Below are 11,390 nucleotides of genomic sequence, written 5' to 3' on the forward strand. Positions count from 1 at the left end.
GCAGATCAGGGATGACTGGGGCTCCCCTACATGCCACTGTGCCCCTCTGCTTCTGTGTTTGTGGGGATGAGCCTTTAATCACATATCTATCAACAAATATCTTAGGGTAAGATTAAGATTAGCCTTCTGTAATCAGGTGTCTAACATAAACTGCTCAAACAGGCTGCCTCTCCAGTCAATAATGAAAAGGAGCATTTCCATCCCTAGGCACCCAGCTCAGGCTGGGAAGGGATTGCCTTCTGGAATTCCTGCCTGTCTCTCGGTAATTGTGAGCTTTGATTAGCCTGCTTGCTTGACTTTAAAATAGCTAAAACTTGTTGAAAGCAATCCTTGCTTCTAGGAACAGAAATGTTCTTCCTCATGGACTCCTGGCTGGTAGGGCTCTGTGCAGGGTGAGGTACAGCATGGAGAGTGACAAGAAGATGGGAAACATAAAACAAGACACAATTTTGGATCGAAATTGAAGACTGCATTGTTCTTTCGTAAACAAGCAATCCTGATGTTAATTATGTACATATATATACATCAGTATGTTAAATACTGTTCTGTTATTTACAGGAACATAGACTGTACAGGGCTGAGGTTTGTTGACTAACACTGAAGTACCTATACGTTCCGTATATTTAGAAAAGATGAAGTGTTTCTAGTGCAATAACACTACATTCTTTCCAACACCATTACAGATTTCATTATCTTAACATGGAAACCAGAAGTTTGTCTTTACTTATCACAGCCAAACTGGAATTGCTTTCTTCCACGGAAGAAATAAAAGAAGTCTAGGGGGAAAACCTGGATGAATGATGATCTTGCAGGTGTAAAGATTAGTATGCTTTAACAACACCTAGAAAGAGCTCAAAAAAACTTTGGATACACTTATGCTGTCACCAGCACCTGCTCCCAGGTGTGACCTCTACAAAATGATGCACAGCAGCATGGGGACACCTCCCATAGCAAGCCAGCCATGCACAGACTGCATAACATTCTTGATGAATTCCACGAGGTGACCCTACAAAAAATTTATCCTGTGTGTTTCTGCAGTTTAAAATATCTGCTGTTACGCAGTGGCTGTGTTGAAACACTCCAGAAGGGTGTATTTCTGGCCACCTGTGGGTAGGTATTGCACAACCAGGAGTGCGGCACAGAGCATGGCAAGGTGAGAGTGGGTACAAGCTTGGTGGGGTGCTACCAGATGCTGTGCAGGGGAGGGGAGGTCCAGTCTAGGGCAGCCCTGCCCACACTGCCCTCCAGGAGTGATGGCTGCAGTTAAGGATCCCCAGCACCACATGCAAGACTCATTTTGGACGAAGCTGATAGATTTGCTGGGAAACAACTAACATGCGTGGGTCTTGATGATCAGGAGATGAGGAGCAAGGAGACAACTGGGAAGCTGTGCCATTTGATAGTGTGGATGTACCCTTCAGTCTGTCCCAGCATCTCTCTAAGTAACAATCTCCCTCATGCAGCAGAAGCTGGCGCCGATTATTATTCTCAAAGCAGTGCGATTTCATGTCAGAGGGCCAGGCTGTGATAGCCTTGCTCACAGCAAGCAGACCTTATTTCGGTGGGACACCACTGTACTGAGTGGTGCTCTTCATGGTGTGAAGTGCATGTCAACATGAATACAGAGATAGCTATCTGTTCCTTAGGGTTGGCCTTTCCAGCTGTGAAGCTGTCACCAGAGGACTATCATCACTGTTTTTCAGGGGGGTAAAGTGAAGTATGGGAGTGTTACGTGACTGTTTCAGGGTCTTGTTGGTCATCCTAAGGGCTATAAGCAGTGTTTAGAAGCGCCTTTGTCTGTCCAAGAACTCTCAGCAATATGACCCTGAGCATTTCATACAGATTTTATTAAGAACAGTTACTCACTGTCATGTTGAAAACCAGCATCAACCTTCCCATTAGTTCCAGGAAATGCATCTCTTATCAGTACGGGCTTCCTGTATGTGGGCTAACTTCTTTTATCACAACTGAAAAAAATTATAAACAACCTGGTATCAATGAAAACTGCAAACAACTCATAATTAGTACAGCTCATCTCATTACCTTCTCCTACCAACAAGTAGCTCAGTTACAGTTAAAGACTTTCAGTGTCATTTAGGTAGTGTTGAGACAGGAATGATATGCCATAAATTATTATTACATTATTAGCTGCTCTGGAAGAATTGCTTCTGTTTACATCGAGTCAGGATATGACTAAGAATACCTAATATTTGAAGCATCATCATAAATCTGCTAAATATTTTTGCTAAGAGACTGAACCTAAAGGAGAGGTAGGTAATCTTATCTCAAATTTCAGATTTGTAGGATTATAAAAAGATTGCTTTCATGTTGCCTCTCTGTTAAGATATGTTTATCAGGAAAAAAATGTGGTTTTTTTTTTTTAAACTGTAAGTTATTTTAAGTCATTTTACTTAAGTTACTTATAGCAGGCTGTTACATTTTAATGAATTGCAGTTTGTCTATCAGTGCTGGAATAAGAAGGCTTCTGAAAGGATTTTCCTTCTGACCTTTGCTCAGTAAGAGATTTAATGATAGGGCAAACTGCTCAGCTGAAGTCCTTCAGGCTATGAGAGTCTGAACTGAAATCTGGAAGTCTGATCTTCTGCTTAAACTACAAATGTGTGGCTGAATAGTTGCTCCAGGATGATCTTTGTATGTATGATGAATTGGGCATTGTGGTGGCAGGAAAGAGAGAAGTTGTGTCATTCATTTGGAGAGGGTCAGGTTATCTACTGCTTCTGTTACAGAAGCACCTCCTTCAGTTCTTAGACACCTATATCCCATAACACAAACCTGAGCAGTAGGAATTGGGTTGAAAAGAGGAAATAATAACCATGCACAGCAGATAATTCTTTGCAGTACATGGCATTTACCAGAAACTTTATGAAACTATAGATCAGTAACTGGGAAAGTGGTTGCACATTCCTTCTTACCCCACAGAGATGGTTTTGATATATAGTGAGGTTCCCACAGGTTTCCTGAGTTAACTTGTGGACCAGTAGGATGGCTTTTTCCCCCAAGGCAGTTAAATAAAAATTAATAAATATATAGATAAATGAACTGTTAATTAATTAAATTAATTACAAAGAAATCCAAAAGCACTGTTTCGCCTCCCTTTCAAATGTTTTTCCATAGCTAATTGTGACACTGAAAGGGATTACTAAAAGTGCGTGACTAACGCATCGTAAATCATGACAGGATATTGATCATGTGATTATGTTTGCTCCTATTTAGGAAAGTAGCACAGGAAATATTACTTTCAAAATGTGTCTACTATGAAGTAATCTGTTTTCTCCTCGCTTCTGTTATAAAAAGCAGCATCAATTTTGGTAATGCCTTTTGAAAAGCATGGGGTGTAGACTTTTTGGGGGTATCCAGGAAGTATGGTATCTCCTCTCACAACCCAGAATTCATCCCCTATCAAGAAAAGTTCATGTAAAGATCTTATCAGAATCTTCTTCTGGGAATGACACAATCCTTTTCATGAAAACTAATCTTCGGATGGAAAAATGCAGAGAGAAAACAATGGTTACTTGAAAACATTCTATGTATTAGTTCTAGAGCCCCAAAAATTTGCAATAGCTCTTTGCACCACATTTTTTGAAAACTGAAATTTCAGTCTTCATTCATATTTATGTTAGTTTTCCATGAACTAGGAAGAAGCACGTGCAATCGTTTTAAAATTCAATAGATAATTTTCCAGTACAAAGGAAAATAATGGCATTTATTTTGGCAGAGAAACTTTTCTGTATTGACATTAAAAAATAAGATGCATGTTCCTTATCTTGGATAATATTTTTGTTATCTCTGTGATTGAAACGCACCAATTTGTAAGACTAAACTAAAGCTTACGGAATCCTACAGAAAGAGCTTAAGTGTTTTTTAAGCCAGACACAAACTCTCAAGTTTACTTGGAAAGACAATATAGGAAAAAAAAAATACAACATTTCACCTTTAAAATTGACGTTTTTGTCTTTTTCAGGAATTTCATATGCAGCATAACACCAGGTGGCAGCCGTGGCCAGAATGAAGATATTCAATTAAAATCAGCTCTTCTAACTGCCGGATTCTTGCACAAAAAATGCCTTATGTAAATACAGAACAGGTTTTAAATCAAATCAGATGTTCACACACATTAATGCATGAAACCACATCATGGCAACAAGGGCAGGATTTATCTGACTAAACCCAGCCATGTATCCTGCGTTAGTCACCCTAAGCTCCCTGTAATGTCGATGGAAAGAAAGTTATTTCCATGGTGGCATTCCTCTCATCTTGATGCAGACATCTAAAATAGGTCAGACGAACTATTTTGTCAAAACAGTGTTTTTTTCCCTTACGCAGAAGGGGAGCCTAGAGAGGCCTGGCTCACATGGCTGGTATGGGATAAGATTTTGGGAATGAAACCCCACCCTGGGTTTACCAACAACAGCTTGGAGAAACAATCAGTGTACGTGAGGATCTTCTGCAAAACAACACTTCACTGGCTTTGTGGACTCCAAACTCTGAGGTCAAAACTTGCTTTAATGTTGATTTTGGGGAGGATCTGAAGCAGGGGAAGCACAACCCTACCACGTGAAAAGGAGGGAAAACAGCTTTTCTTTCCCTTCTCCTGAAGTCTTTGGGCTGTCATGCCCCAGAGAGGGACAGTTTGAATTTAGCACTGAATCAGTTATATTTTACTTTTATTATTGTACTAAATCACCACTGCAGGTGCTTTTTAAGCAGCTATTTTGTTAGGACTTGCAAACCCTTAACTCTCTGCAAGTGAGGACAGTAATGAAGGTGCTGTGTCCCAGGGCTGGTTGTGCCTTTTACCAAAGCTGAACTCTCCCAGATGCCAAACACTTGGGACTTGCTTGCAACCTAATGTGAAAACAGCCCATGTTTCCAGAGGAGCCACTTTTCCCCATCCTATTCAGAACATACCTGGTTTCAAAGGTGATCTTCCTCCTTATACTTATCCCTCTTAATCTCTCCACCATCCTCGTGGTTTTTGACTTCCACCTCTTACCCTGATTCCCTGTCTCACCTTTCTGTCTGGAATGGCTGATACTCTGGGTAAAGTTACTTTTCCATGCTGTGGGGTATAATTTAAAAATGACACCCAGCCATTTTACTTTCAGAAAGCTGACTTACTTGTCCCTAAAGAACATGATTTCTTCACGGAAAGTGGTAACAGCATCAAAAGTTAAATCAGGGCCTCAGATGTTGGGCAGTGAGGGATCTTTTGTCTCAGTTGGGTCTTTCATCTGAGCAGATTCCCTTTGATCATTGTGGGTATTAGAAGATGGTCCCAAAAGATGCCATTTATGGAAGAAATTAAAGAACTCATTCAGGTATATCCCGTACACAAAAATGTCACTAAAAGGTATTCCAAAGGTTTTGAGATTATAAGCACTAGTTGATCAATAACTTCCAATTACCATAGAGGTAATTAATATCATCTTGATGAAGAGGGAATACTGAAGGGTCAAATTTCCTGCAGACTGCGTATATCAGAACATTGGGGTCTTTGGAATGGAAAAGTCCCTGTGAATGGCCAAACTCATGGGCAGCAACATAAAACAGGTTTGTAGCTGAAAACAGCAAACAGAACACATAACAGGAGAACTGTGCTTTCTCATTTGTCCTGAAAACTTGAAGGACATAAGGTAGATCAGAAGTTTTCATAACTGCTTGCCTAAGCAAATGAATCTATTATAGGAAATTCAGTTGAAGATGAAATTCTGGTCAGAAAGAAAAATAATTAAATCATTACAGTAGAGCACAAGGAAATAGTCTGTAGATCCTGCAGAAATCGGTGCGGGAGAAGGACCCTGGACCAATGCAAGTGATGTAACTGCATGGGGAGAGACAAGCAGGTTGGAGGAGTGGAGAGAAGGGAGCTACCAGGTCCCTCAGAACCCGCCCAAACAAGTCTCTACTGAGTTCATGGCAGAAGTTCAGCTGAGGCCTTAACATTTTAAACCAGAGGGCTCAGAGACTTTTTACACCTATGGAAACCAGCTGCCCAATGGTCCTTGAAATCAGCACCATTTTTAAGCACTCATTAAGGAAGAGAGAAGAAAGACACTGCACCCTTGATTTCACATGCAGCCTGCTTCAGGAAGGGCTTGGAGACCTTAATTTCCTGCCCTCTTTGCTCTTGGTCCAGGTTTCATCCTCAACAAAGCAAGCAACTCCACCAAAGTCCTTGCTGCGTGCTCAGGGAGTAATGGACTCTCCTGGGCCATGAAAGGGAGTTGAAGTCACTGTGAGGAGCAAGTCCCATGCACAGCTGACGGGGGGTTAAGGAAGTAGTGGATCTCAGCCGTGCACAGAGCGCTCTGTTCTGATTTTGTAAACTTCCAAATTCCCCTTCCATACAGATTTGCAAAAAGCTCTATTTTTCATAGGGAAAACTTAGGAAAATTTGAATTGATGCATCAGGAGTGAAATCTTGGTTTCCTCAAGAAATAGGTGGGCATTTACACGCTGCTGCTGCTGCAAGGGAAGAGGAACACGTGTTTTAGGTTGAAATGTATTTCCTTTTTTGCTCATAAGTTAAAAACATTCATAAACTCTGTGTCAGCAACCATCAGGTGGTTACTTGAATCTGACTGGTAAGTTAAGTGTTGATGGCAGAAGCGAGATCCTGGAAAGACTGTAATACCCTGAATGTAGTCTCCAGAAAAGGATTTAAGGACACAGACGTTATGTGCTCACTCTACATAGCCCGGGTGAGTGGGTGTGTTTGGGTGGGAACACAGGAGCCGACTAGAAGTGTGCATGTGTGCATGGTTGGTAATGAGAGAGGGAAGGCTGCTGGTAAGCCTACCCTGAGGGCAGTGCCAGAATTATATGCCTTGAGTCTGTCTAGAATTTTTTTATTTCACACAAAGCACATGTCTAATCCCAGGAGCGTAACTAGAGCTATCTGCTCCATAACGCTCTAGGCTTGGGTATACCCTGCAAGCACTGAGCCTCTTGCGGTTTGTACATGCATTGGGCATCATATACTAGGTATAGATCCAGTGAACTACAGGCAGCTCATTACATTTATTTTCTCCCTTCTCCTTTTCATCTGCCTCTATACCCTTCTTCAAAGACTGTCAAGAACTATAGCCACAGCATCTTGAGCAGGAACTGTGTTTTTCTGTCTGCTGGCACAGCTGGACACCGACCTTTGCACATGCCATGTACGGGGAGAAATCACTAGCGTTTCAGCGCAGCTGCTCCATATAGGCAGTAACTTGGCAATAACTCATAATGCTTGCATAGAGTTTTACCTCTGGCTGCAAAGGAGATCATAATGTCTGCATCACCTCTGCCCTTCTTGATGAATTTCAGTGGGGTCACACTGCTCCAAACACAACGCCTGTTGGATGGCTGCATTGACATCTGCTGCTTGCAGGTCTGGTGTGTTTTTTAATATCCTTTAAAACATAAGATAGAAAACCAGCTGTGTTTTTACAACTTATGCTGTGTAACACACTCTGTTTACATTAAGAGTTCCACTATAATTACCTATATGTCAAAACTTGTTTTGCCCATTTTGGCTTTTCTGTAAAGGTGGAGAACCCAGCTACATCAGGAAATCCACAGCAGCATTTCTGTACCAGGTCCAAAGTGCCAGAATCCAGTTTGCCCATCACCTCCAGCCCAAAGAATTCCTGCATTTCTTTAACTTTTTTGGGCTGCTGGACTATTACTTTTCAGAATGAAAGATTATCCACCTTTCTTAAAGAAAATCATAATTTTCTAGGTAATTCTAATGGGGGAAGGGTGGGGAGGCGGGGGATAGTGGGGAGGGATTTTAGGACAATCAGTTGTGTTTGCTTTTGAAGCACTTCAGGAATTATACTAACACTGCTTCAGACGTGTACCTTTACTACTTTTCTTTCTGTTCCACTGGAGCATGCGTAATACAGTTTGTTAAACCCTGTATGAATATCTTTCTCTTAATAATATTTTTTTTTTGCATTATATTATCACCATAAAAGTTTTGCAGTTTAATCAGAAAATGGTCAAAATGAGTATTTCTCTAATTAATTGATTATTTTCTGGTGATGTACCCTCCACTTACCCTGCTCTCTAGGGTTGCCCAGAGTCCTTTAGAGCACACAGTGCAGCTGTTTGAAATATATGACTGAATACAAAATGTCAGCAGTAGTAAGTAGTACCGCATTTTCCCCACTTTTTTTTGACAGTAATAATTCAGACAAAATCATATCCTTATTTTATGAAGTTATGTCTCATAATGACAGAAGTCACATAAATAACTGTATTTCCACCTGAACTACAGGTCAAATGTAGACTGACTCAGGAGTTTGTTTATTTGTAGAATCAACACATGAGTGAATGCATCATCAGTTTTAGTTCTCTACAAAAAAGGAGAAAAATGAGTCAGGGCTGAAGAAGTCATTGTCACGGTACAGAATGCAGCCCCCTCTATTTTGAAAAATAGTCACCTTATTCATTCTGCTAGAATTTGCAGAACTAGCTCCTCAGCTACTATATACTAGTTCCAGAGACTGCAACGGATGCTCAACAGTTGCTAAAGATCTCCTCCCCCGAGGTTTACCCTCCTCACCTGGATAAGCTGCATGCCGCCTTCCTTCTGCCTTATGGCTGCAGGAAAAGCACAAGAAAGTGCTGTACATAGTAACAGGAGAAACGGGAGGGTCTCCATTCTCATTTTCACTGGCCTTTAGAAAAAGTCCTTTTTGTAGTGTGCCACACAACTGCTTCACTTTTCTTTAGGAATCGTTTGCTTTATAAAGCCTTCCGGTCCCTGACTTATCAGTTCTCACAGTTTCTAGTTAGCAAGAGAACACAAGTGTAACAGTGTTTTTGCCATAAAAAAGATCAGTGCTGTCTTTCATGTGGTTCCATCCTTGTGCAGGTTTTGCAACATGGAAATATGACTGAGGGGAAAACAGACCTGTAGTTCTTTTTATAAGCTCATTAACCTTTGGTTATTAAAACATAGTCTTACTCTCCAAAAACAAAGCATATGTCTTTAATGTTATGCATTCAAAGTTTGTATTGATTTCAGATGCGTTGTTGAAGTACCTAAATTCACAGAGGGTTACAGGACTGTAGACTAGAAGTAGAAAATTTGCTTTCTAGGCATTTTTTTGTACTTGTTTGTACAGGAGCATGTACTTAGGGAGGTTGTTCTAGTGCCATCATCTTTCCATTTGGCCGAGTCCTTCAAAATTAAAAGGTCAGGGCTGTAACTCCCTGTCTGATGAAGCAGTGCTCTGTTTATGCAGTTTTTCTTTGATACAGTTCTCACCTGGATGAAACTTCATTTTGCCTGCACAAAAACATGGTAGTCCCACAAGGAAATGAAAACACTTTTCTCAGCATAGCTGAATTCATTATAGAAATTGAGCCAAGGTGTTTGCATGCCATTTTTATTCAGCAATTTCCACTGTTCCAGAGAAATGCCCGATTACTTCATATTTCACAGTCTCCTTTTATACTTACTGTAAGATTTTACAAAGCACTGAGGTTTCCTAGATCAAACTCTGTGATGGCTTTCCCAGTCAGAGGAGAGGGTCCTTTGTTCTCCATATCTTCCATTGGTGGCAAGAACTTCTGAGACTCAACATCAGATCTACTCTAATATTGGGTCCGCTTTCTCTCCATGTCCAATCACCCTCTCCACACACTTCCACAAATGAGGACAAAGCAGAGGTGGTGGTGAAGACCCTGGAAATCCTGAAGAGAGGTGTCTACTGTCATTGAAGACAGCCTTCTGTGTGGGGCTGACACAGGGTTTAGGGTATGACCTGCAGCACTGCAAGGCAGGTGGGACATCACATGTGTAAAAAATAAACCCCCTTCCACAGGACTGGCAAAATAATAGAGCTGTGAAAGAAGAGGTTATAAATATTTTGTACGCTTGAGATATTTGCTGAAAACATTTCCTGCTGAGGAACACTGTGTTGGTACCAGAAGGTTCCCCCGAGCACAGCATGCCTTGTGCCATCCAAGCGCAAAATGGGGGACTGCTGGCTCTGTGCAGCTGAAATGGGGCCAGACCCTGGCAAGGCCGACGGGACTCTGCAGGGGCTGTCTGGTTGCCGAGGACTGAATTCCTACCCTGAAAACAGACACCTGAGGTGCGTTAAGGCAGAGACCCCCTCCCTGGTCCTGGAAGGAGATGGACAGGCTCAGGGAAAGACCAAGAGCTGGAGAAGATGAGCTAAGCAATCCCCTGAGGGAGTTTTTGATAATGACTCTACTCACAGAGTTGTGTTAGATATCCCTAACTGAGTGAGATGAATCTAAAAATTGGGTGCAGAGCTCTCCTGTGCAGCTTACACACCCACCCACCATACCTCTCTGCAGAAATAACTTCTGGTACTTAGAGCCCCACCACAGCTTTACAACTTTTTTCTGTTCCCACACAGTGTCTCTATGTGCACAGTGTCTCTGTGGTTCTAGAGGAAAGAAGTAACTTTCAAGCCTAGAGGACTTGATAAATTTTCCTTGCTCTAATGAAAGGGCCATTAAAAGCCATCAAAACTGTCTAGGAAGCTAATGATGAAATTTATGGTGTTCTGATTAGCAGCCTTCTAAAGGACATCCTATTGCTACTCTGTCAACCTTTCTCACTTTTCTTGATACTATTCACGATTGCCCTCCAGAGATCAATCACCTCCTCAAACATTTCTGAATCACCTATAATATGCTTTATGAAGGAAGTTCCGTAACACAGAGATCTTCTTTGATGTTGTCCTTTGAGGTGGCTTCATCCAGAAGTAGTACAACATATAATGACAATCTCCTGTTTTGGCTTAAAGAAGTTGTCATGGTTTAACCCCAGCCGGCAACCCAGCACCATGCAGCTCCTCGCTCACTCCCCCTCACCCAGAGGGATGGGGAGGAGAATCAGAAAGGAATGTAAAACTCAAGGGTTGAGATAAGAACAATTTAATAGGTAAAGCAAAAGCCACACACGCAAACAAAGCAAAGCAAGGAATTCATTCACCACTTCCATGGGCAGGCAGGTGTTCGGCCATCCCCAGGGCAGCCGGGCTCCGTCATGGGTAACGGTTACTCAGGAAGACAAATGACATAATGCCACATGTCCCCCCCTTCCTTCTTCCCCCAGTTTATATACTCACCATGACATCCCATGGTATGGAGTATCCCTTTGGCCAGTTCAGGTCAGCTGTCCCAGCTGTGTCCCCTCCCAGTTTCCCGTGCCCCTCCAGCCCTCTCGCTGGCAGGGCCCAAGGAACACAAAAGTCCTTGGCTCAGTGTAAACACCACCCAGCGACAAACCAAAGCCATCAGTGTGCTATCAACGCTGTTCTCACACCAAATTCAAACCACAGCACTGCACCAGCTACCAGGAAGAAAACTAACTGTATCCCAGCTGAAACCAGGAC

At 42.0% G+C, this 11,390-nt stretch overlaps 2 protein-coding genes across 1 annotated transcript; one reads left to right on the top strand and one right to left on the bottom strand.

The window, feature by feature from the left end:
• LOC308059341 (uncharacterized protein) overlaps nucleotides 1-11,390 on the top strand; it is a gene marked incomplete at its 5' end in the record, with an annotated part of 203,844 nt that overhangs the window by 109,830 nt on the left and 82,624 nt on the right.
• Nucleotides 5-9,299, bottom strand: LOC308059129 (stromelysin-1-like; the record flags this gene model as incomplete). The annotated part of the gene is given in 8 exon segments (XM_080376067.1): nucleotides 5-5,204; nucleotides 5,208-5,305; nucleotides 5,427-5,579; nucleotides 6,138-6,199; nucleotides 7,199-7,354; nucleotides 7,356-7,418; nucleotides 7,510-7,693; nucleotides 9,284-9,299. Coding segments are annotated over 8 exon segments (801 nt in total). The 3' UTR covers nucleotides 5-5,135.

This window comes from Falco punctatus (assembly GCF_963210335.1).
Source record: "Falco punctatus genome assembly, chromosome: 2".
NCBI classification, from domain to species: Eukaryota; Metazoa; Chordata; class Aves; order Falconiformes; family Falconidae; genus Falco; species Falco punctatus.